We start from the raw sequence: 27201 nt of genomic DNA, 5'->3' as shown, positions 1-27201 counted from the left end.
TCATCATTCAGTTGAGGTCTGCTCGTCGATCCAATCGGTGATACTATTTATTTAGTTCGCATTTAGTCCGCGTTTTGTGAAATTTTTACACCCGCTTTGGGAAGATAACTAAGTACTTACTTCCTTCCTTAATTGCGTTGCGTTACTAACGCTTAGTCCGCCGGTGTTCAAAGCTACTGCATACTTGAATACTCCGTAAAACTTGGCAGGTAATTATGACGTGGTTATTCGGCGTATTCAAACATATACATATCTATGTATACAATAGTGTATGGGAACATCCGTGTATTAAATGTGAAGAATGGAGAGCAATAATTTTTAGCGATAAAAAATTGTCAAATCGACAGTAATAAAAAAAGAAAAATGATAGTTCTTGGTTGAGAGTAAGCATAAATGCTCAGAGAACCTCGATTGTTCAGCGCATTGAATGAGGCGGGTAAAGTGAAACCTAATAAAGCAACAGCGACAAAACAAATCGACATTAGAGTCAACAAATTAGGAGCATACACGTACCATTCTTCATGCGTACWTATGCATAGAACTGTGTATATAAATTCGTGCTTCCAACCAAACGTGTCCGCAGATAAGAGCAAGTATATTACAAGCGTAATCTGTTGTTGTACGGTTGCTGAGAAGTCAAGCCGCTGATTATTTATGCCAGCAAAGCAAATAATTTTATCAGTACATTTGACGAAAGAAGGAAATGAAGTCAAAGACAGCGTACTACAATTATCAAGAATACACACAAAATCTTAAAATGTTTTTGTGTGTACACAAARACAATAGTTGCTCTTAGCTCTATTATAAACAAGTGCGAGAGTTCTCGCCGGCTGATCTCATGACACGTCGATTGTTTATTTGTTCCAATCAGAATGGTAGCATGAAATAATTCGAAAGTCTCATTAATTTGATTCTTATATGCTGTATGTACATATGTATGTATATATTTTAWACCTCTTCTTCAGGTAATTTTCAACTTTTAACTCAGTTTTTTGGATCCCAAAAGTACAAATTGTGTGCTTTCTGGGTTAGTATGGAAATGTAGCTTATAGAGAATATAAAAACAGTAAAATGGAGACAATGTGGTCTTTGAACTTTAAGCTAGCTTCCGTCGTAAACAAATATAAATAAATTAAAACGATAATTACTTTTGATTTTTAATAAAAATGTTGACATATTCTTCGTCTTTAAATTAGCACAGTTCGAGCATTTAAATAGAAAATAGTGGCTGAGATAAAATAATGCTTCAAAACTGGAACTTAAGTTGGAACTATTTGAATCAGTTTAAGGGAAAATGTTTCACTTTCGAAGAAAATAACTGGAATAATAGGACATGAAAAAACACCTGATTGCAGAGATTTTTCGCTTTCCAATTCAAACAATTTTTTACGTAAAGAGAGATAATATAATAATAAAGCAAAAAGCATATTATTTAAATATGCAAGATTTATTTTTTAAGACGAGAATAAACCTCAGTCCTTACATTAACTTTAAAAGACTCAATTAACCACAGCTAAAATTAGTTTCCACTGCTCACACATTAACCTCAATTCTCAGAACATTTGTGCCATATTCTTTAAGTTCACATGTGTGAGTCCAGCTCTCAAAGCGGTGCGTGAGCTGCTCATTGTCGTGATCGTGAACTAACTGTTAGCAAACATCTCATTTAAATACATACATACTACCATATCTATCGACCAGAGAAAGAGGTAATGCCGCAACCAAAAAGAAATAGTAATAAAATAAACTACTTAAGCTAAGGTGGAATAAAAATGCAAGAAAGAAAGCAAATAAAGTAAAAGAAACAGAGAATGTGTGTCGTCTGAGGTCATAAACTTTTATGTCTATGAAACACATGAAGAAGAATATTTCGATTTTTATTGTCGAATTTAGTGTTCCTTGCTTATTATGTGAGTCAATGCGGAAGCCGAGAGAGCAGGTTCTTTCTTTATAAAATTTCAACATGTAGGCATTAGATTTCGTTCATGTTTTGAAAGAAAAATTTGATACGCTCGCGAAACGGATATACTATGTATTTCACTATATATATAAAGTACTTTTCTAAACGAAAACGAAAAATTTAAAAAACATTCAAATTATTCCATATTTGTCGTTATTATCGAAACAACATTTTGTGAAATTATGCTCTTAACATATTGCTAAAAGTTGGACTACGAAGTCTCATTTTATACGAATTCCTTAAATGGGCCTACGTAAATTTTTTATCAACATTTCCAAGCGAACTTATACTTTCATTATACCCTCAATAGAGTAATTAATTTACAAAATAAAAATAATTATGTACATGGGTTTCGTCGAGTAAAACAAACCGTTTTTAACAACTTTTTCTCATATAAAAAAATAAATGTTTTATTCGAATTTTTATTTTTACGAACATGCGTTATTAACAAAGAAATTCTGAAACTTTTGGAAAAAAATATTTTAAACTCACCGATTGTGACGCCATTTGCGGTGACGATGAGGAAAAAGATACGTCCGCGTTGGCATGACAACTTCTTACAGGATCATCTAAAGTGAAAAGAATATGTGTTTTGGTTGAAAACTTAACTTAGAACTTGGACGCAGGGAAAAAAATGAAAATTGGATTTTTGTCTGTATTTTTACAAGAAAATTAAAATTTCGCGACATCCCTTGACCAAGTTTTTAAGAATTGAATCTCAAAAACCTGTGTAAATTTCACGAAGATGGGTTGCGTAGTTCTTGCCAACCGAGTTCAAAAACATAGTTGCCAGAAAAACGTGTTGAAAGACGGTGCACTTAGCCCAGCTAGATACAGTCTTGCGAACTATTACTCGGATCAATTTGAAAATTTAGGACAATATTCTAGAGTTGTTGTAGAATTTAATAAGACAATAGAAAACTCAATTTTTTGAAACCTGTAAACCCATGTAACCACTTAAATTTGTTTCGAAGTTTATAAAACCTAAAACGAACTTCGGACACCTCATAAAAGTCATTTAGCCATGTCTGTCTCAGTTTCTCAGTTTTTGAGACAGCGATCTTTCGGTAACTGTTAACAGCCTTTCAACTCTCAAAAAAATGTGTATATGTATGTACATACATATGTATGTATACTCACACGCTGTTACCACATTTTCTTCTCAAATTTAATTGCATAGTTTCTCACCATTTCCGAAAGATTTCATTTCCCGCTTATAATAATTGTATTTGCTCACTCCACGCTTTCTTCACCTTTTAATTAATTGCCTGACTTTAGGTGTCATTTTGGCTTAATTAAGGCTGCACAAGACTTCTTCACTTTCGTATGCACACATAGATATGTATACATTCATACAGATATATTTATACAATAAAAGTCTTCAATGGTTGTTATGTATCGCTCTTCACCATGAATGCGCAATTGTAGCACAACCAGACATAAAAATAAACAAATTATACGCCATTGACGGAGTTTCACATAAAGTTACCATGAAATCATCGTTTCGTATGCGTTATGTGATTTCAAAACTTTCTTTTGCCGAGTGTCTATTTCTCTAAAATAAGTACTTATTTGGTTCACCCATTGAATGCCCGCTGATTTGGCTAAACACAACGCCCACTCAGGCATCTTTAATTGGAGTGCGGTCATCATTTCTTGTAACACTTTGCCCAAAGTTTCTAATTAAAAAATAAGGCCAAAAGATACGCGATGCATTTGAAGTGGCGATTTCACCAGCAGTCGGCCAAAATGGCATCAGCAGTTGGCGCGCATGCGCTGTGGGCTTTCTTTGAATTTGAATATAAACGAAGTGGTTACAGATGATGGAGAAGAAAAAAAATCGAATTTCACAATATACTCTACCTACACAAAGCAACCGCAATTGCATAACACAATGCGAAATTGCAGAAAAATACCCCATACACCTGCGTGTGTGTGTGCGTATGAATATGAAGAGTCATGCCTCCGCGCATTAGCTTTGGTATATGCATACATACGCACCAACAGTTACTTTTAGATATATGGTGGCATAGCGGCACAGTGGGTGGAAACAGCCGAAATGGCGAAATAATTAAAAAGAAAAGTTAAAAATCGAAACAGCGTGGGCGCGTTGCCAATGTCAAAAGTGAAATTAAATGAATAATTGAGTTGCGTAAAGGTATATAGAAAGACCTTGAGTACACCTGGTGATATACTGGGTAGTCGATAAAGCCTTTTAGTATTTCTAATCAAACTTCAACTTATTTCCATTTTGGTCGACCACTTTTTGCCATTTTTCCCCTAGAGACATTGTTCCATCAGTGTAAAACTTTTATGGATTATCGGTGAAAAACTGCGGCAAGTAATTTTCACAGGCTTCTCTTGAAGGCAACTCGTCTCCACTAAGGAAGCTCTGTATGGACGGAAACAAATGGTAGTCCGATGGAGCAAGGTCTTATATATAGCTATATGGTGGATGCATCAAAACCGAATCATCAAAGATGTGTGTGGTCTAGCTTTGTTCTGATGGAAGACGAAGTCCTTTCTCAATCTCATCAGTTGTTGACAGTAAAATATAGAGCCAATCGTCAACCAGGCTGGAGCAGCTCATAGTGAATAGTGAACATTTAGCGCAACCCTTTGAAGCATCCATCCTGGCTTTGCGACCATTTGTTGAGCCTAACCACGCTTGTATCATGATTTTATTGGGGGCTTGCGTGGCGTTTTTCCCCTTTTTTATACAAAAATTACAAAATATAGGGAATTTCTTCATTATTTTCACTAATTTTCGAACTGTTGTAACTTTTTTCAACTTCCTCGAATGAAACTAGAAATCTCACCTTTCCAACTCAACGACATCTTTTGACAAAATACGTCAAGACTTTTTCGACTACCAATATATATTATAATTTTCAGTATAATTTAAATATTTTCGACGACATTTACTTTCAATTGCCATACTGTACCTTAGGCCTATAAGTTTTTCATAAGATTTTTTATTGTGCCGATTGTTGCATTGTTGTTTCATTCGACACCGGTGTGTAATCTATTTTTCAATGCTTTGGCTTCAACTTTGGCAAATGATTATGCAATCGCTGGCCATCATCCGGGCCAACTGACGACAACTGCATACAAAGCACAGCTTACGAAAGCAATGATATAAGCAGTTTCGTGTGCATCGAGTCAAAATGTGGCCAATTCCAGTGAAATCAAGCTGATGGTTCGCATGAAAAGTGCAACTGATTGGCAACCGATTCGACTCGGAATGGCGATTTAGTTATGGATACGCAACTAGCTGTTGGCAGTTTAGCTTGGTTTATAAGATAGCAATTATGCTCTGATATTTACTTATTCTCAGCTAATATGCACGGTTATAAAAGAAACACGCTCTCTCAATTTTATTAAGATAACTCGCATATTGAATAATATATGCGTTATAAAGTTACCTCGGAGTTCGAACATCTTTATATTAGGTGTATGGGAAAGTATTGACCCGATTCAACCCATTTTTCATACATAGAGATATTGTTATCAGGAAAAGATTCTCACTGAATTATATATTCCATACATATTTTCGGTCATAATTCAACTATAGATACTGGGCTCCACATAATCGGTATACTGTGGCTTGAACAATTTTAGTTGGATTTAATTTTGAAAAACATGGACATATTTTTGAATAGTTAAACTTGGAACAAAATCGATTTATTTCATTTCTAGACTATAATACCTCTTTAGTATTTTTAATGCATTTTATTATGTCATCGTTCATATTTTCAGAATTTTGGAAAACCAACTGATAGAAATATATCTCACATCATTCTCTTCCTATCAACCGCATTAATAAAATTTGTTTTCTTTGCAGATAATAAAGTCTGAAAACGCGAAACTAAATACGAAACAGCAAAATGGCAAAATTCGTACTTATTGCAACGTGCCTTGTGTTGGCGTCGAGCGTGCGCGCCCAAGAACTGAAAGTCGATGTCGTCAGTACGCCCGAGGTGTGCGAACAGAAGTCGAAAAATGGTGATATGCTGACGATGCATTACACCGGCACGCTGACGGACGGCAAGAAATTCGATTCGAGGTAAGTGAGAGCACGAGATCCCGAAGTGATAACAGCACTTAGTGAAAGTGAGGCATGTTGCTACTAGCTGACGTAGAGACATGACATTATTTAGTGTTTAAATTCGTCACCAAAAGCTTTTAATTATCCAAGTGAAGTTTTTTAGGCGATATTTGCTACTGTGTACATACATAAGTATTTTCTACTGTGTACATATCTAAGTACATGTATATATATACATATATGCGTATTATACACATATGTATTGTATGATTTGTAGGCTCGAATGTGTACGAGGGCAATGATTCGCCTTTAAAACCCTACACCTATGACAACACACACTCGTACAGACGCTTGTTGCACTGCGCTGCGAAGCTCAAAAAGCTCATAAATTAGGCGCCGCTATCAGCGAGATACGCAAAGAAGATAAGCTTTGCTGACGCTTTTGTGTTTGTGTTATTTATAACCGCTGCGCATTTGACGCTGATTTTTATAACACYAATTGTTGTTGTTGCTTCCTTGTAATTATTTGGCTTTTGGTGCTTGCTGCTGATACACCACAGACAATATTCACAGATTTCTGTGTGCTTGTACAGCGGTGTGTGTGATGTATGCCGCAAAGTGACTAATTTTTACTAGGCCAACACGCAAGTCACCCTAGCGGTGAAAGCGGATGCCAACAACACACATCAGTGAGTCAAAATACATTCACTTGCTACAAAAGTGCGTTAGTTTAGCACAGTGTTGCCGAAAACGATTGTTGTTGTTGTTGAAACCCAATTAATGAGACGCGCTGCCTCTTTCTACAGCCGCGCCAACTACTTCTCAGTTACATGCCCAGCACTCTTTGTGACGTCGTGATTTATCTGGCCCTCGTTGACTTTGGTGGAGCGCCGCTATTGTAATTAAATTACGTGTCAACAAAAGCCAACAAACAAAGGGTTGCGCATTTTGGTCTGGCAAATCGTTAAAAGTGGAGAAATTCATACGAATTTATGTGACGAAATATGTGTGCATATTCTCACATATGCCTATGCATATGATTTTATGTATCTACATGTAAATATTCTCATAATCATAAATATTGTGCCAAAAACCCTCCAATAATATTTTTTAATTTTTTAAGTGAGTGAAGCACAATGAACTTATAGTAAAAGTTGAATGGGTTTTAAACAGAATCGGGTTCGCCTTCTCCTAGCGTTATGCCTTCACTGCCATTCAGCTGACTTGATTTTGAGATTACGACTCGATGTAACCAAAGACCTAACCTAAAAATTACATAATTAAAAATATATATTTATACTCTGAACAACGTATATTAAGCTTGCCTCTAAGTTTGTAATAGATAATGATCAGTATGTTGAGCTTAGTCGATTTAGTCATGTTCGCCAGTGCGTCTATGGCTCTGTATATACGCGAACTAGTCCGAAGTCGAACTAGTTTTTGTAATATCGATCTAACATTTTTCACACGTTCCTTTTTCTCAAAAGAGTTGATATCGGTCGATTGTAGCATAGATGTCAGTAGCTGCTGTACGAACTGAACGCTCAAATCTAAGTTTTTGTATGGAAAAGTTTTTTGTTTGGCAAGATATCTTCAGCAACTCCTGTATTAAGTTTAGCATGTTTTTGATTAGAGTGTGGTGGACTTACATTTCTAGTAATGTAAAAAGGAAAGACTTGAAGAAAATGCAAATTTCTAAAATGGTTTAACCAGTCAATATCTAAAGTGGATTGATAAAATCTAAACATAATAAGTAGCGGAAATTACTCATAAAAATTAAATTACGACAGACACACAGATTTTTGATGTTTTCCTCAGGACTGCACTTGTTTGCTGTAAATACATATGTCTGTGCATATCTACACAGTCATGTGATGGTTAACAAAAATGTGTATGTGGCATGCCACTTGTCTAACGCTAGCTTAACGGTAAAGCCAAAGCATATGCATACATGTGCTGCATGTGTGTTTGTATATTGAAAATAAAGTCGCAATGATTACGAAGCACTTACACTTAATACACATTTTAACTTGGACTCGCTCCATCGCCCCACTTGAAATTCAAATTTAGTTTAGCAAAAGTGAATGAAGCAAAAAAAAGCAACACACTGCACTCCACATGCCAACGCGTACATATGCACATCAGTCATCAATTGCCATAGTTGTACCGCTGATGTCGTCGCTTTAAGTGCCCCCGGCCAACCGGTTGTCTGTGTGGTGGCATGCAACATTTTCGGCAACTTTGCCATTGACTTTATCAACGTCAGCACCGCAGTCAAAAACCAGATGCTTTGATAACTGGAATCGTGTCGTCAGAGCGCACACATACACACATGTTTAATACATTGTGCCAGGCGGGAATGAGTAAATTGTGTTAAGGTAGCAAGCGGCGACTCGGCGACTGCAGATGTGTGTGGCAACTGTGGCAGATAGACGCTTGCAGCAGGCGACGTTGCAACGCAGGAGAAAGTTTTTGATTTCTGCTTAATTTACCGTGATTTCATTTTAGTTCACAAGTTTCGCTGGCGCACCAAACAACCCGACAATCAGCAAACCAACCAGGTAGTGAGGCATATAAAGCACACAAAATGGAAAAATATGCAAAAAAAAAAAAAAATCAAAACAATCCGTAAAACGGTTGGGCTCTTAGCGCTCACAAGTGTCACTTGTTGCAGCCACCTGCACAAGCACTCACACACACGCACACATAGAATGGTGCTAAGCAAGAGTTTTGCTATATGGCGACAAAGTGTGCTCGTGCCACACGACACATTGCTGCTGGCTGAGCACCACTTAGCCTGACCATTAGTCAACATTTGGACAATCAGTTTCGATGAGCCGCGGCAGACTGGGTAAACGTTTTGATGGCATCGTCAACTGTCTGCTTATTGCAATTTAAACAAAAAGTTCGGAAAAAAATCCGCAGAAATGCAAAATAACTCTCAGTTTATTTAATGCCAAAAGCGGCGTTAGCCGCGCAGTGCTTCTCTGTCTTAGCCACTTGCAAAGCTTTTGTGGCTGCGGAGTCGGCCAGGCGTATGAGCAACACTTTAGCCGCCACAACGGATATGCGCCGGAAATTAGCGCGTAGTCAAAAAGTCAAGCAGCCAGAAGCTGATTGTGCAAATGCCTGTAAGTGGCGGTTGCATGCCACTCTTTTACGCCGGCTTTAACTTGTTCTATGAGTTGACGCTGCAGCTTGAGAGCCGTCTTGCAGCTTGCCTTGGCTGCTGCTTTTAAATAAAGATTTACCTTTACAATTAGTAAGAATAAAAAAAAAAGCTAAGAACAAGAAGATATAAATAAGGGGAACAACAACAATGTAGTTCGACATGTATGCGTCTGTTGGCAGATCGCTGCTGGCTTATATTGTAGCAATTATGTTGTACACAGACATGAGGAGAAGATGCCGTTGAAAATATAAAGTAAACACGCGCTTAGCGTAGCGTCTGCACTTTGTAGGCAAATTCGTACGACAACAACAAAAATAAAATGTTGTTTTGATGTCGCCAGCAGCTTTTTAATGGCTTATAAAAATATTTTCAACAGACTCTTGTGCGCGTGCCACATATTGCATCACAAACACGCATAACTTTATTTTAATCAGCGCTAAAGCCCAACTAAGCCTTTAATATTAATTTCTGCAACTCAATAATACACTGACCCAATCAAAGTCATTTGAGCGATAAACTTCCCCACTCCTTCCTCGTACAAAAAACAATAAGCCATTGATGTCAAAAGCACACAACTCTCAAGATTGTAAATCTTATGAGTAAAGACATCTTTTCATTTATTACTCCTTCATTTGTGCTTTTGCAATTGATAGTTGAAACAAAGAGAATACTCATTGCCAGCGAGACGGCCCTGCAATAAAAATAAGGAAGCGCCCTGTGAAGATTTCAGTAAACTCTTTCAACCGTTGAAGCGGTGAAAAATTCCATTGCATACATAGTACATACAAGTATGTACGTGCTTGATTAATTATAAAAAGGATTAATGCTCTTTGCTCATGTAAAAGGCGTGCCAGGAGACGAAAATTGCATTATGCACAGGAAATTGGCAAAAATGTGAAACTAACAAGCAACTTAGCAAACCTAACTTCTAAGGTCTACGGGATGTGAGAAAGAACAGAGTTGCCAGCATTCCTTGAGTAATGTCCTGCTAGATGATGTTTTTTTTATTTTTTTTTTGATAATAAATGTCCGAAAATCGGAATTCCTTGCTATATAGTTTATAAACATTTATTTTAAAATTTATGTTTATAGCTATGTTTGTCACCAGTTAGAAAAAAACAGTTTTTTTTTATCTGTAATCCTCCAACTAATTATATTAGCAATTTATGCAAGGTTAGGTCCCAGGATGGATCTTAAAAAAACGTTAAAATTTAGAACCTACGAAACATTATCATAAAGATCCCCAAAAAAGATAAAGAGCTTTGAAACCGTCACAAATTTGTTGAGTCATCAAGTGTCAGTTTCGCCTATGTCTCTTTTTCACCGAAAATATGACTGCCGAGATTTTTCCACCTCAATCTCACAAAATCTGAACAATGGAAGAGAAAAGACAGTGTCCACCTCACTTTTTGCCAAACAACGTTTACAACTTGGGTTCGACAAGTTCTTTGGCCGCACCGGAAGAATGTCTTTTGGACAATATCCAGTAAGATTGCGGCAAAATGAACTTTTCTAAGCATAGGTAGATTCATAGATATTGTTAGTCGACTAACGCCTGCTAAGTGTACGCGAGCTCCAAAGGTCCAGTGCTAGAACATAAGATGCCAACATAGGTACTCCTCGCTCCCATTCCAATGTGAGCGGAGCAAGGGTGTAATCTCTTGATAAATTATCCAAACGATACGTTACTCTCTACATTACTTCTGCCAGCGACTTCTCTCCGTCCATCTCCTATTTTAAGCGAACTTTTCGATTTCTTTCTCAAGCTTTTTGAATACCTTAATTGGAAACAACATCTAATCTCAAAAATTCTGCGAATAAATATTTTTCATACTTTGTTTTTATTTAGTTATTAGTAGTCAAGATTACCTGGAAGCTTGTGGCAACTCTACTAAAATAACAAAACTAAGACTTTACACGCGGTAATATGTTCGTATGTTTAGTATGAAACTTTTATTTATATTCTATTTAACATAACAGTAATACCAAAAAATAATATAATTCAGTCCGTTTAACCTATTCAATTGGGCAGACAATTAAATTGAAAAATTAATTCGGAACACTCAAATGCAAACAAAATTTCACACACACCGAAATACATATATACATATATTTGTATATATAAGCAGCCTGTGCAGGGTATTCCTTCACTTGTGCGGCGAAGAAAAACAAGGTGTAGCATCCTCATAACGGGTTCGTAGTCATTTGTTTGCAATTTCATCAACGTTTGCATAATTAAAATGACCAGAAAAGGGGGTTGGGCGGGGACGGCAAAGCATTTTAATACATACCTATGCTTGTATGTGGAGGCGGACCAAACCAGACTATAACAATTTCATAAATAATTGAGTGAATGCAGTTGAACAGCGAAAAAAGTCGGGTCACGTTCTCACGGCTTTTATCTTCCCACCCTCTCGTAAATGAGCGGAAAAGCAGATAGATTTAAAGGCTGCAGAGACAGGTGCAAGGACAATAGAACACAGTTGTCAACAGCCAACGCTCGCCATTGAAAGTTGGCGCTATTGTTTTTGTAAATGTAGCACGTGCGCTGTGACAATGCGGTAGAGTAAAGCGTGTGCTTTGCTTAGTTGGAAGAAGGAATTGGAGGAGGACGTGGCCAACTATGCATATTAAAGGCGGCACGTGAATTACTCAAGAACAATGCAAAATAATTTATACCAAGTTATTTATGCTTGTTTCAGTTCCACTTGTTGCCCCGTTCACTCACATATCTTGCCTAAAAATTTTCATCGCTTTGCTTTACTGGCAGCTCAACTTGGCAAGCTAATGAATTGTTTTTGCATTTAAATGCACAAATATGTGGGGCATCACTTTCTCCGGTTATGTTTGGGAGGTTACTGAAATTAGCCAGTGACCTGCAGTCCCATCTTATGGCTGTAAAAGAGACGCTAAGTAAGTTATGTTCTGCAATGAAAGTCGCGATACCAAAAAAAATCCTCCCAACATCTTCATCAATTATGTGCAATAGCAAGTAGGTCAGCAGCTCCCCGCGCTTAAAAGCAGACATTTTCATTTAACATATGTATAATATGTCTCATATTTCATAACGTGAACTGATAACATTCCTTCTCCAACCCAATGCCAACCCCTTTTGCGCCATTGTATCACGTTGCAATGCCACATTCTGCCTCCAAAGTAATCAACTGGCGCCCAACGTCGCTGTAAAATATTGCGGTGTGGTTGGGGTATTTCTAAAAAATATTAATTTGTTACTCTTGTTACATCACACCAACCGCTAAAAAATTTGCAGACAATAACTCGCTCTTTTGACGTTTATGTGCGTTGCCAAAATTTCTTGAGTTGAATTCAGGCACAGTGTGTCATCTACTTTCTTTATTGGCATAAACATATCTCTTAATTCGCTGAACTACTTGTATGTCAGTGTCGTCGTATAACTCATAGTGCTCATCGTTTCATCGAATGAGATTCTCGCCGTTGCCAATGGGCAAAGGATCATAAATCTTCCGCAGAACCTTTCTCTCAAAAACTCGTAACGGCGACTCATCAAATGTTGTCATCCTCCATGCTTCTGCGCCATATAGCAGGATGGGGATATTGAGTGACTTGCAGAGTTTGGTCTTTGCTCGTCGAGAGAGGACTTTACTTCTCTACTGCCTACTCAGTTCGAAGTGGCACAAGTCGGCAAAGTTTCGAAGCTGACATTGTCGTTGCTGTTAATACTGGTTCTAAGACAGACAAAGTTATGACTGTCAACAGTGACGTGAGAGCCAAGTCGCGTGTGCGACAACTCTTTGTTTGATGACATGAGATATTTCGTCTTCGTTCACTACCAGACCTATTTGTTTCCACTCTGGAGGAAGTATAACTAACGGCTCAGCTGTTGAGGCCAATGATATCAATATCCTTCTTCATCATCCATCAATATGCCTTCTCAATTCAGCTCTGCAGGTCGACTATTTTGTTCAAAAACAGATTGAAGATGTCGCATGTTTGAACCACGTTTGCTATCGTACGGCTCGGAGCGGTCCTTCCCGATCCTGACGGAGGTTTTGGTATCGCCCATTGTTAGTTTACACAACTGTGTTAGTTTTGCGGGGATACCAAATTCAGACATAGCGGCATAAAGGCAGCTCCTTTTGTTGTTGGTTTTCTAGGTCTGAAGCCACACTAATGAGGTCCAATAAGTTTATTAACAATGGGCTTCAGTCTTTCACACTGTACACTCGACAGAACCTTATATGTGATGTTGAGGGCGCTTATCCCACGGTAGTTGGCATAGATCGACAGACATGCTTTCGTCCGACCATATTCTAAAAAGAAGCTGATGCATGCTTATTATCACTTCTTTGCCGTTGTTGTTAGATCGGAAATATAATTCAAAACCCGAATATTATGTGGAGAAAATTCGAAATATAACTCGACTATTTATTAGCGTCCTCTACTCCAATGCTAGATGCCGAAAATGATGATGATGATGTAATGATAGTAAAGACCATCTTATTCTTATTTAATCAATATTCACTTTCTTTATCATAATTGTAAACTCAGTACATTTAGAACTAATTACTGCAGCCTTCAACAAAATATCTCACTGTGGCATCCGCACCTGTCAGTTCGTCGTTCGTCTCATTTTTCAGGTGTATGTTTTCCTGTTATGAGCAGGGAAAAGACCATTTCTTCTTCTACACGCCTTGTCACTTATAACTGCTGAAACTTCTTCAGAGCACCGATAGCAATGCAAAGACAAAAAAAAACACATGTGTGTATGCAAAACCTGTATCTTTCCTTGAAGCAACGACACACATCTCAGGACGCTATGACTTATGGAAAGTGTTGTGAAGGAATGCGCTGGTGAAAACATGAATTGAGGATGTTTCATAAGTTTTTAATGGCCCGGCGAGGCATGTGACATGTTGTTGAATGGACAGACCATGCAACGGCTCTGTAATTCACCAGCTAGAGAGCGCGGAAGCCTGTGTGCATGAATGGAGTGGCAAACATTTGGCCGAGGGCAATGCAATTTACAAGGTGCATACGCGGATTATGAAATAAAAACGTAAATAAACTGCATAAAATTAAATAACCAGATGAGTGGTGGGAAGATGACTGCAAATATTCGACGACAGTAAAAGATGTATGCGTGTGTGTGTGCGGCTCTGCTTATTTGCTAGCATTCCAAGCCAAGTGAAAGTTTTGTCTCCGCAAACGCGCCGCCGTTAATTGAGCGTCCAAAAATAACAGAAAAAACGTGATTAAATAACACAAAATAAGAAAGATTAAGAGTAAACTCGCAGCCGCCGCCATCCGCTTGGCAAGCTACGCGCCACTCGCCAGCTGTTGCGCATTCGACGCGTCGGCCACTTGTGTTTACGCCACCCATTATGGCTTAAGTCGGCTTAGGGATTGCGTGCGCTGCGACGCAATGACGACGGACGTTAAATAAATGCGCAAATAAACAAAAACAGAAGGCAGTTGGCCAGAAAAACTTGTCCGCGCTGCGAAAGCGCTGGCCAATGCAACTCCTTTGGCCGAATGCATGCACGGCAACAACAGCAAGCAAGCTGGGGGTAAGCGCCAACAATTAACGCAACAAATCAGGAAGTCAACTGCAGCAGTGTTAAAACACGTTACGCACACAACAAACATATTTACTTGGATGCACTTTTTTTACTCACTAGTGGTAAGTGGCAAGGTTTCGCTTTTAGTTTCGGTATTTGTTGTTGTACAACGGCATATGTACACAGTTGCTGGCATTAACACTCGTATATGCTTTACTGCAGCTAATTGCCTTGCCGCTGCGCTCTAATGCATGTTGCATGCCTGCAGCACGCGGTTGAATGACTGCCTGCCACTGCCAAGTTGCAACAATATTTACTATAATTGTCACGGTCGCTCACCAAGGTGACGACGACAATAGCTGCCTATCTGGTAATAGGCAACGGCAGTTGCAAACTTGTCGCATACTCATGGCTATATAATCATTTGTTTGTTACTATGTATATATATATGTGTGTATGTGTGCACTCATATGGAGCTATCGTTAAATTACACTGTTTATGGTTTTTTGCGCTATCCAAGGTAAGCGCGGAGTTGTTCAAGCTCATTGTTACAATGCTTACAGTATCTATTGTATTCTCCTCTTGCTCACCCTGCGCTTCCTAAGCTGCAACTTTCTCGCGGCTGCAATAATTGGCGCTTGATAATAGCCACTGTCAAGGCAGCTGTGTCAATTGACACACTTTTCTTTGAAATATGAATTATTACTTACCGTTAGCTGCTTCTTAATGATTGATTACCTTATTGGTTACCCTATCGATTACCTTGTTGATTACTTTTAGACAGCTGAGATCGGAAGTAATTATTATTTGTGGTAAATATTACTATTGAAAAGAGCAAATAATTAAACCTTCCTTCATCTTCGTCATACCACAACCTCGTATTGTGCCTATTATAACCTCCATAAATAGCATTCATATTCAAAATTAGACTTAGTTCAAATAAGTCAACTTTTTTTCAGCAAAGTTCAGCTAAAACTTATACTTGAGTTTTGCCTTAAATTTAATTCTTTTATATCATATGTGTAGATTAGCTAGTAATATTCTGCTACGTGATGTTATAAGTGACTTGGATTTCTCCAAATTTAAGTAAGGTATTCTTTTCTGGAAATTTCTTGCGAATGCGTGATTTGCATTGCCGTCTGCAGATTGTGCCAGCACTTTCTTGAAATATTGTAACTACAATGGCCATAACACACAGTGTATATGTGTTAGAATTGCTTAAATAATTAATGCTGTTCCATTACACCGTCGACTAGCCAAAGTAGATTCAAAAATATCATTACACACTGGGTCGAATATGCTCGCATTGTAGACAAAATTTGCTAGTTAGCTAAGAAGCTAAAAGTCTTTAAAAAATTTGCTCGAGATGAAAGCACTTAGCTTTTTTATTTGTTAAACTATTGGGTAGTCGAAAAAGTCTTTTCGTATTTCTAATCAATCTTCAACCTGTTTTTTTTATATTTACAATGAACTTTAATAAACCAAATATATACTATTTTGGTCGATCACTATTTGCCACATTTCCGCTAGTGGCTATATTCTATCAGTGTAAAACTTTTCTGTTTTTTCGGCGACAAGTAATTTTCTCAGACTACTCTTGAAGTCAACTTTACTCCATTAAGGGAGTTCTGCATTGAATTTCTCAAAGACAATTCATTTGGTACCCAAACCTCGAGCTTTTGATGATGAAGGTTAAGTTCCTTAGTGATGTCATGGCTGCTTATGTGACGGTCCTGGTAAATTCTTTCTATAATTTCATCGACTTTTTCAACGATAGGTCGACGAAAGCGAGGTGCAACTTTCACATCAAAATTTCCAGAACATAAGCGAACGAACCATTTTTGTGTTACACGAACTGATACAGCATCGTTTGTGTAAACTGCACAAAATTTCACTGGTGGTTTGCGTGGCATTCTTTCCTTTTTTATACAAAAATTTCAAAATATAGCGAATTTCTTTAATTTTTTCACTCATTTTTGAACATCTGTAACTTTTTTTAAACTTACCTGAATTTTTTTGGTTAAATGATGCTTAAAGTCTCACCTTTTCAAAACTACATATATGATAGGACACAATGTGATTGGGAGCACTGGAGATATAATATATGACTGCATTGACATATATTGCAAAATTCGAAAAGACCTTTTCAACCACCCAATATCTTCCCGAAATTTGACACAGAATATTCTCTGAGACAATGCTACAATCTTCGAACGAATTGTTCAGATCAGACCACTATATAGCATATAGTTGCCATATAATTTGATAAATCAAAATGAAGTTAAAAATGTTTTTAAGCCGTTTTTTTCTATAAGAAATGGTACACCTAGGGGCTTAAGCTTAAGTGCAGCCTATTTTCACGTTTCCCCTTATTCTATTCTAAATTTTGACCATAGAGCTCGCAATGCTTACCCACTGCGAATAGCTTAGGCGGATTGGATTTACGCAGATACATTTTTATTACGATAAATTTGTTTTTGCTTTTTCACTTCAAATTTACAGCAACTTCATTTAAAATTACACGCATACATATGTAGGAATATAAGTGTGTGAGCCAATGGCTGTACGTGCTGCAGAGCCGCCAGCCATAAATTTCAAGTTTACGCGCTTCTTGCAATTTTTCCACAGGGAACAGCAATGCAAAGCGCTTGAGCTTTAACGAATTTACACTTAGCCGAAGTTTTTTCGGAGTAATTGCAGTTTCGAATTCAAGTAAACTGGCTACCATGTATGTGTATAGATGAGTCGGTGAATTCGAAAGTCCAATGTGGTGACCAAGCGATTACGATGCCCTGGAGGTGTAAAAAGAAGAATTGGTATAGCTAGCCAAATGAATATGTACGTAGATCTTACATAATCAATTCAATCAGTGAAAATAGAGGCGAAAAGTAGAAGAAGCAGCGCCTTTTTGCCACTTTTAACACGCAAATCGTTTTGAAGAAAGTCGAGCCGGTCCCATACCAGCTGCTTGATGGCCGCTCATATTTGTATCTTTAACTGCAGTCAGTTATATGGCAGCTGCCAGCTGAGTTTTCTGCAATACAGTTGTATTTGGGAATAGCACGCTCCCTCCTCAAGCGCCACAGGGGGGAGCGTACGACTCCCAATGAGAGTATTTTCCTTTTTTGGGTGCGGAGTTTGTTGATTTTCGATTTACAACACATAAAAATCCCAACGTTGTGTGCTTTATTATTTAGTAATCGATGCCGTTATGGGATTTGCTGGCGCGCATCCTGTAGCCGAAGGCAATGTACGAACAAACACACATACCAACGCACGACCAGTTGCATGAATCACTTCGTACGCATCCGCAAAAAAGGATTGAATTGGATTGCTTTTGAAATGAAATAATTTTTTAGCGCTTCAACTACTGCCGACTACAGCTGGCATCAGCTTGCGATGTGCATATGTGGTTCGTGGCAGCATTTGGCGCTCTCATACCTGCCACCGCGCTCGACGCAATGACAGTGGCAATGAGCCATTCTGTCGCATATTTAATGAGCGTCGGGTTGAGTTTGTTTACATTTACATTTATTGTTGGCACACAAGACTTCAGAGCTCCATTTCCAGCACCATTAAACAGTGTACAAAGTCCTGCTCGTGTGTTTTTGTTGCTGCTATGAATACAGAATTTAACATTCCACCGCAATTCATTTGAATCCTACAACAGTCCTGGTGTATGTGGTGTGCGCTGTTTACCGTCTCTGCCTTTTGTTGTTGTTGTTACATTTTACAGAATCGAAATCGAAGCTTATCAAATATTTAGGTGCGAAGTCAACAAAATAAATAAAAAGCAATGCTTTGGGGTAAAGGGAAAGTGTGGTGTAAAGCTGCGAACGAAGTAAAGCGTTGGAATTTTGCAAAAAAAAAAGAGTTTTTGTGCGGTAAAGATGTAATGTCGGGTTAACCTCCATTGACTTTATGATAATGCGTGGCAGGAAGCAAGCACACTCATTTCACTACACTTTTAACATATAGGGGGGTTCACGTATAAATCCATCTATACATATCATACATATACATAGCATAGTCGGCTTGATGTGCCTCAGCACGTGCACGAAGGCTAGTGCAAATATGCACTTGCGAAAAATTACAAAATATCCACATAAGCGTGTAGCTTGTATATGCCCAACTAAACGACCGAGAATAAAGGATTTCTGAGCTGCTTGTAGTCCTTCCGATTGAGTAATGCTCCCTTTGATTCACTACTCATTAAGTTAGCAGAACAAATGAAGTTTTCCCAAATGGTTCTCTTCAAAATTTCCTACAATCATCATACAAAACAGTCACACTGTTGGATTTTCTTGCCTCATGTAACATTCACAGTGCGGGTTACTGCTTTTGTTAGGTAAAAATAAATTATTTGTTTGAGAGCAACTTTCAATTTAAGTATAGTATAACAACTTTTAGAAAAATCAGCTAACTCCTTCATGGAGCTCATTTTTAATTTATGAAGTAAGCAAGGTTGCTCAACCAGAAATCTGCTTATCTTCTTGACTCACTACCAAATCGCTTCGGCTTGTTTTTCGTTCATCTGATCAAATTTTGTCCGAGCGGGTTCATACTGAGTGTTCGAGTCAAATTTACTTTAGTATTCCTTCATATCCGCTCTTTAATATCAATATAGACTTAGATTAAAGAACTGATTGTCATACCAAGAACGATGTTGCTCAATTGTAATTGTTTATTGACTTTGTTGTCAAGTAATTCTTTAAGCTGCCAGACCACTGCAGTACATTTCAAGCTGAGGTCTTTGCTATTGCGAAAGCCACGGAGCTGGCCTCTTGTACTAACTGGTCACTGTCTGGTGTCGACACATGCCCGCAGAATGAGGCTGACTAATCGAGAAGACTGCAGGAAATGTCTAGAACAAGGCACGAGGGAAACAATGGAGCTGTAAACATCTGAGGTCATAACGGTATGATACACAGGAAAATCTATCTACAGTGAGGTCACAGAATCAAAGTCGCGTCCAGCACAGGACCAAAACTGGTCTATGCGAGGCTTATTGGCCTACTAGACTAACCTAATTCTGTAAATTAAATCTTTTAGGCATTCTTGGAGCAAAAGATATGAGCTTCAACAAGTGATGTTAAGTACTGAGTTGAGTGTTATTCCAGGTAGAGTAAATTGTAGTTATGCTCATAACAAAATCAAAAAATATTAAAAAATTTGCGACTTGAAAGACTCTCATACTAACTTAAATTGTTTATCGCTAAATGATTAAAAAAAAAATAAAATTTTGTGGCGTTGCGATTCTTACAATGAATTAAAATATCGAACAAAGAATTTATCTCAAATTTTGTATTTCTAACCAAATTTCATTTCGAATATTGAAAAAGGCTTATAGTGATTCAGTTTTTATCAAATACACAAGCCTACAAGTGGTACAAAACCTTTAAAGATGGTCGCGAGATCGTTCAAGACATGCCTCGTTCTGAACGACCTTCGACCTCTTCAACTGATAAAAGTAATAAAAAAAGTGAAGGATATGGTGCTTGAAAATCGTCAGACAATTGTTAGTGAAATGGCAAGATATCTTTACATTTCTCCCTTCTAACGGTGTCGGTGGATATGTTGAAAAGAGTACTGTAAACAGGTCTCTTTGGACATGCTCGATCGTGCGATTTCCGATCCCACATTCATGGAGAGTATTACAACTGCCGCAGAGACATCGGTTTATGAGTTTGCACCAACACAAAAAAATCACGCCAAAGCCGCTCAAAAATCAAAGTGATGTTCACTGCGATCAATAAGGAGTTTGCGTGGGAGCATCCGTCCAGAAGGGCCGGAATTGTGGAAGAACAATTCGATCGAAGAGATAAAGCCCCTCCCGAAAAGTGCTAATGAAAAGTGTTTCAACGACTGGAAAGCATATGCCTGACGATTCATATTCACATTTTTTTCACATTAAATTTTGAGACTAATTCTAGGAAAAATCTGCAAACATTTTACTATTAAATTTTTTATTTTTTGTTTCGCATACAAAATTAAATAATCTCTGTTTCTCTCTCTTCAAATCTTCTATTGGCTCATATCGGCAAATGCTTAACGCACGATTTTTGCATAAACATAAATATTGTTACATTGTGTATTTGCAACAGCAAATGTGCCGTTCACCTATCGTTTGATCAGCTAAATCGCAGCGTTTAACACCAATTTGTTTGCGTTTCTAAATTTTATTTATAACGGTTATCCACAAAGCGCGGGTATAGTAATTGACATCATATGCACGTATATATACGTATGTATCCACCTACATATGTACCAGGTATATAACAGATATGCTTATGCTTGCAACACGTCGCGAAAATAACAATTATCTAGCCTAAATCATAAATCTATGGGGATCAGCGCGGCTTTAAAATGACACCTAAGCCTTGTTGATGATGCCGGCAAAGTTGCAACATATGTACAGCAATATCTGTGTGTATGTATGTATGTTCATAAGTGCTTTAAAGCATATTTGAAATTTGAACATATAAAATCTACGTTTATACGATTCGCTTCTTTTTAAGCGCATGAACATCTAAACGTATGAATGAAGGTTTAGAACAACGGTAAACATGTAAACGGCAAAGGTGTACATGTAATACACTTGCATTTTTAAGCAACTCAAATTGCACGCCGTCACTTAAACCGCGCGAATGATTTGCTCTTGCTTACGCTGTAAAAAAGAAACCACTACGCTTATACAATCACACATACATGCAAACAAACACATCACACTGGAAATTCACGTCGCATGGTGTAATAAAAATTCGCACGGTCATACATGCAACCCTGCCAAAGTGTGCACAATCCGCTTGTTTTTAGAGTGGAATGTCAAACAAATGTACAACATAACTGTAAATTTGTGTTTTGGCATGCCTTTCTTGTTTACCATCAGGAGATTTGTCTGTGAAAAAAATAAAATGCGAGTGCTTAAAACCCCCCTTCGCATGGCTATGTACTTCACGCCTTGTGAAGGCGGGGGTTATGGCACTTTTACGCCACAATTTCGCGGCATTTTGGTGGATAATGTGCGCTTGACACTAAAGCTGCATCACCGTGGGAAGCATACACTTAGGCGCGTCACCCCGCACACACACACAACCACAAGCATACACACGCAACTACAAGAACAGCAGTCAAGTTGTATGCAAAATTCAAATACAATATTTTTGAATTGTTACAAAGCCCAAGAGAGCCAAATAAAATATTTAAGCGCTCTCCAGCAGCAGCAAATAAAAGTTGTAGCTGAAACTAGCGGCAAGTGAGCAAAGAATGGCGGAGAGTGTATGGCAAGTAGCTGGCTTCTTCACAGCGCTGTCGCAGCGGCGTGTAAGCTCTGCGGTGATAGTCACGCTGCCAGCGGACAACTCGTGATAATCATATTCGACTTAACGGTCCCAAGTGACGCGCTGAAAATGATGCGACATAACCATAGATATAAATTTACAGTATTGTTGGATGTCATCTTCAAAGAATATTCAAAGATGCTTGTGTTGTAAGAAATTTTACCTGAAGTTAAACATTAATTATAAAAATTGTGCTTCAACGAAATTATAATTTAAGTTAGAGCTCAACTTAAGATGAACTGAGTGAAAAATACTCTTGAGGAATTTTATTTATTTTTCTTTGCTATAAAAAAATTTTTTTACACATGTAGCGTTCTCATAAAATGTAAATACTAATCTTTATTTAAGGAATTGACTCTTACAGCGTTCATTTAAAATATTCCAAAAAAAAAAATGTTGTTAAAAAAACTCTTCCGTATGTCCCATCACTGTCCCAGGGCATATAACACAACAGTTTCTAGTTCAAAAAAATCCTCTTGAATCTGCTTGTCCCTTTCCTTTAAAAAATATCCATTATCATTATCCGACCATCGTTGCATCGCTTTTAAAAACTGCGCCTCCATTATGGCTGTTAAGAATATTTTTTATTGGAGTTTTATTTACTTACAACAACGGTGTCGTTCGTGCGCATTCCCGCTGGTGTAGTTTTAATTTTTTACCAAAGTTCGCCTAACTTTGTTGCTTGTCAAAGTTGAGGCAAAAACAGTGGCTCCCAATACTTCCCGCCTTGCTAATGTCAACTTACAACGAATAATAAAGTGTTGTTCAGGAGTTGTGTTCTTTCATTCGAACTTTTTATGCTTTTACATATTGTTTTAAATTGTAATTTTTTTAAGAATCTAAGGACAAGTGTGCAGCATGTTGTTTCTTAATTGGTCTCCGACTCTATTGACATTGGAATATTTGTTTCTGCACATTGTAGCTAAGAGTTGTTACGTTAAGTTACCATTCTTGAGCGATTAAAAATCCAGGTCCATCCCAGTTACATGGACCCGCCTGTCATGAGAGTGAAGTCCCCTACAAACTTTGCCCGATTCATGTTAGCGCCTTTCTTTCCTTCTTACGCCATTTATCAGTCTTTTGTGCGACTGTGAAACGAAATGGGCAAAACAGGCGCTCGACAAAACGTGAGTAGGGGAACCCCACTAAGAGGAGTTTTCTCTCCTCTTCTATGAAATTGAGGATCGTGGCTGCCGGGTGATTGCCTAGGCAGACTATGTAGCACTTATGGTCGAAGAAAAGTTTCTAAGTACCGGAAGTAGTCCCACCATCAAACCAAGTAAACCGAAATAGTTTTATTTACTAGAAGTTTAAGAGACACCTCTGCCGCAAAAAATGGTACAAATCCGCTTGCAACAGGCGGATAAAGTGAAATATCTAGGGCTCATACTGGAATCCTGGATGGGAAACTTTCGTGGAAGCCGAAGGTAGAATCGCTATCGGTAGAATGGGAGCGGGTCGGTGCTCTGGTATCCTCCTGTGTTCTACTTCGCGTGGACTAGCCCATCGATGAATGGACTGTTGCAAAAGCGATCTAGTGATCTTTGTCCTCAGTAAGCCTAGCCTCTCGCCTTCACAAAGGACTACATATATCAGTCCATGTGCGATCTTCGATCGACCATCTAACCTAATCTAATCTAAGCAAATCAATTATTATTAATAATATAATACTATTTTACTTGTTCTTTACCACTTCTTAATTCACTTTTATCAAACAGTTCTCATAAACACTATGGAGCACAATTTCCATTAAATTTTTTGATATACATAAGTAGCGCATAAAGTTTCTTGTTTAATTAATTTTCTCCTCCAACACTGCAAGTAACGAATTTCGTTTGATCAGTTCAGCAACTCTCACTCTGAAAAAGGAAAATTATGTCAACATTTGGTTTTCCGCAAACTCATCAACATCCGCCTCACATCTATGTCGTTGTGGGGGTAACATAATAACGGTTGTTTTTCATAAATTCTTAAGAAGCTATAACTGCAAGGGAGGCACCAACCATTCGGCAACACCCCATGTCAGTCAAGACGCTTGACTGTGGCTGACTGTCGTGTTTGAAAGATGGTTTCGAGTTGTTCCCTGTCGCGCGTTTCTCTTCAATTTTTTATTAGCACTATGTCCTAGCATACACGACTTGAGTGTGTGTGTGAGAGAGTGTATTCGTTCCGCTTTTTTGCAATGCTGTTATTGTGTTTATATCGCCGTTTGATGGAGTGTATCGCACTCAATTATTATCAAATATGCACCTCTACTTATGTTAGCGTCTTGGCTCGTCTTGGGTGCCGATGGTGTCGCTAACTCGGCAGCAAATGGTACATTTATTATCTTGGGTTGTCTGGTGTGAGTGGCAAAGCATGTGCTACTACCCATCGCATCTATTTGGAGCTGTTTCGTACGACTCTATCACCCTTTCCCACTGCACACGCCAAGGCGGAGATGCAGATTAATTTTTTCTCACATCGTAAATTTCAGAATAAGGCTGATGAGGAATTATTTCATTGGTTGTGGCACAGGTATTAAACGCTAATAAACATAACGATATTTAAATTTTTATTTTTGAAATTTTTGTTGAAAATATACGAGACTTTTGTAGACGTTAGAGTAAGTAACAAGATTTGTATCAAGAGAGAACTAAAAAATTTTTTAAAGTGTTTATTATCATACTTATAAATATTTTTTAAACAATGCATTTTTTCCTTCTTCGTTGCAGCTTTGACCGCGATCAACCCTTCACATTCCAAATTGGTGCTGGCCAAGTGATAAAGGGCTGGGATCAGGGTTTACTGGACATGTGCGTCGGTGAGTCCAAAATAATATTCTACCATAACAATTACCATATTTTATAGCCATAATTTATTTATAATTTATATATATATATATGTTCATTTTTGCACAGGCGAGAAACGTAAATTGGTCATTCCTCCCGAGTTGGGTTATGGTGATCGTGGTGCTGGCAACGTCATCCCACCAAAGGCCACACTCTTCTTTGAAGTCGAATTGATCAATATCGGCAACACTCCACCACCAACCAATGTCTTCAAGGAGATCGACGAGAACGGCGACAAGCAGCTGAGCCGTGATGAGGTAAACGTTTATGTATGGATCGCACTTTCTTCACCACGTAATTAGTTACATTAAGACGTTATGTTGAACGTTCAATGGAATTGGTGATGGTGGTGATGATGACTTAGTAAATTATGCATGGTTATATATACATATAGTCAGGGCGATAGAGAGACAACCTGGTTACGATCTCTCCCCCGTCTTTCTTTCACTGCCTGTAGTATATGTATATTAACTTTAGCGTAAAAATTCTGGAATATAGGGAACTACAAAAGCTACCTAGTATCAGACGTCATTGTACTATTTTTCAAAATTATTGGACTGTTCTTTCGAAAGAGTAGAAGTACAGGGTTTGTCCGTAAAGTAATAGGACTGGTTTTCTTCCGCCGCGACTATACTTCGGACCGTAGGCGCACCGACTGTATTCGGTAGGGGGTGTTCCTAGCTAACGAATGATCGGCTAGTCTGTTGCCTCCAAGTACTTAGAGAGTCAGAACAAACATTTTCGCGCGACATTTTAATAACGTAATCACAGGTGATGAGTCGTGGGTCTTTAAGTATGATCCCGAGACAAAGAGGCAATCTTCCAAGTGGTACAGGGCGGCGTCTCCTCCCCCAAAAAGGAAAGAATGAGCAAATCCAAAATGAAAACGTTGTTCATTGTATTTTTTGACATCGAAGGCATCGTCCACCATAAATTTGTTCCTCCGGGACAAACCGTCAACACCAAGTTTTACGGGGAAGTACTCGAGAGACTTAAGCAAAGTGTCAATCAGATCCGACAAGACAAAGCAGCTGATTAGAAGTTACACCACGACAACGCCCCGTCTCACACCGTTTCTTATAAACAGCTACCTAATCAAGGCCGGCATCCCACTGCTTCCACAGCTGCCCTACACCCCACATGTGGTCCCCCAGATTTTTTTTGTTTCTTTGTCTGAAGTTGCCGGTGATAGGAGATCGAAGCAGCATGCACCTCGGCTCTCAAGGCTATTCCGGAGAAAGTTTTTAAAGAATTGTAACGATTGGTTCAAAAATTTTTTTTAAATATTCCTATTACTTTCCGGACAAACCCTGTACGGAACCTGAGATTATATTGAGATTTTGAATAATATAAGAAATTCAAATCTGTAAATAAATTTTCTTCCAGTCTGAGGTTTAAAGAGGACGTGAAATTACTCTTTTGTGACATGAGATCCCAAGATCCTCTGGATATTCCACATTAGATTACAACTACAATGTACAATTTAATGAAACACCACTTTTTTGAGTATATATGTATTTGCGTGTACTCAAGTCTATCAACTTTGTGTGTTTTGGGTAGACTTTGCATGAGGAGGCATGGGCAAAACCTCCAGTGCATTAACACTTTTCCAAACTGCATGATAAACTAACACTAATTTATATAATCATTTATGCACCTTATATATATGTATGTACATACATATTTCAGCAGTATTATACAAACTTTGCCATAATTTAATGTTTTTTCCTTCCTTCAGGTCAGCGAATATCTTAAGAAACAAATGACCGCCGTTGAAGGTCAAGACTCAGAGGAACTGAAAAACATGCTCAAGGAGAACGACAAACTTGTTGAGGAGATCTTCCAACACGAAGACAAGGACAAGAACGGTTTCATCTCACACGACGAGTTCTCCGGTCCCAAACATGACGAACTCTAAGTCAACGGCGACTGGCGAGTGGTGGCAAGGTTGCCAAATATACTTGTACAATAGTAGTTATATTAATGGGTAGCTGAAGCGTACGCTTCATCCCACACTCATACATTCGCAACAACGCAAACACACGCGCACATACGTTCACAAAAATATACAAACATAACTTAAAAAAAATAATAATTAAAAAACGATTAACAAATTGCATTGTAGGAAAATGAGGTTAAACATATGTACATACATATGTATGGTATGTGCATAAAATATTTTTACACGCAAGCGTTGAAATGAAATTAAATAAATTTGCAAATACTTTTATTTATAACCGCGACACAAGAATCTTCATCTTTCAAAAATTTTAAAGCAAGGCCTAGAACAAAATCAAGGAACAGGCACTA

The 27201-nt window shown here is 38.1% G+C and overlaps 1 protein-coding gene across 2 annotated transcripts; it reads left to right on the top strand.

Annotated features, from left to right (window-relative positions):
- Positions 1 to 27201, top strand: LOC108965216 (FK506-binding protein 2). Of its 2 annotated transcripts, none has more exons than XM_018927453.1 (5): positions 1 to 209; positions 5805 to 6026; positions 24775 to 24863; positions 24961 to 25148; positions 26630 to 27201. In XM_018927453.1, the coding sequence occupies exons 2-5, from the start codon at positions 5848 to 5850 to the stop codon at positions 26807 to 26809; spliced, it is 636 nt and encodes a 211-aa protein (XP_018782998.1). In that variant the 5' UTR covers positions 1 to 209; positions 5805 to 5847; the 3' UTR covers positions 26810 to 27201. The 2 variants fall into 2 exon arrangements, with proteins under 2 accessions (XP_018782998.1, XP_018782997.1); XM_018927452.1 differs by having other exon boundaries at positions 24961 to 25160.

The sequence above is a fragment of the Bactrocera latifrons genome, unplaced genomic scaffold, assembly GCF_001853355.1.
Source record: "Bactrocera latifrons isolate USDA-ARS-PBARC rearing strain unplaced genomic scaffold, ASM185335v1 scaffold_137, whole genome shotgun sequence".
Taxonomy (NCBI): Eukaryota; Metazoa; Arthropoda; class Insecta; order Diptera; family Tephritidae; genus Bactrocera; species Bactrocera latifrons.
The sequence above is the reverse complement of the archived record's forward strand: the minus strand, read 5'-3'. Positions and strand labels throughout refer to the sequence as shown.

Bases quoted from the DNA above. Each gene is read 5' to 3' on its own strand.
- LOC108965216 (XM_018927452.1), top strand. From the start codon at position 5,848: ATGGCAAAATTCGTACTTATTGCAACGTGCCTTGTGTTGGCGTCGAGC. The intron at 24,864-24,960 runs GTGAGTCCAAAA...ATTTTTGCACAG, and splicing joins TTTACTGGACATGTGCGTCG to GCGAGAAACGTAAATTGGTC. The intron at 25,161-26,629 runs GTATGGATCGCA...TCCTTCCTTCAG, and splicing joins GTGATGAGGTAAACGTTTAT to GTCAGCGAATATCTTAAGAA.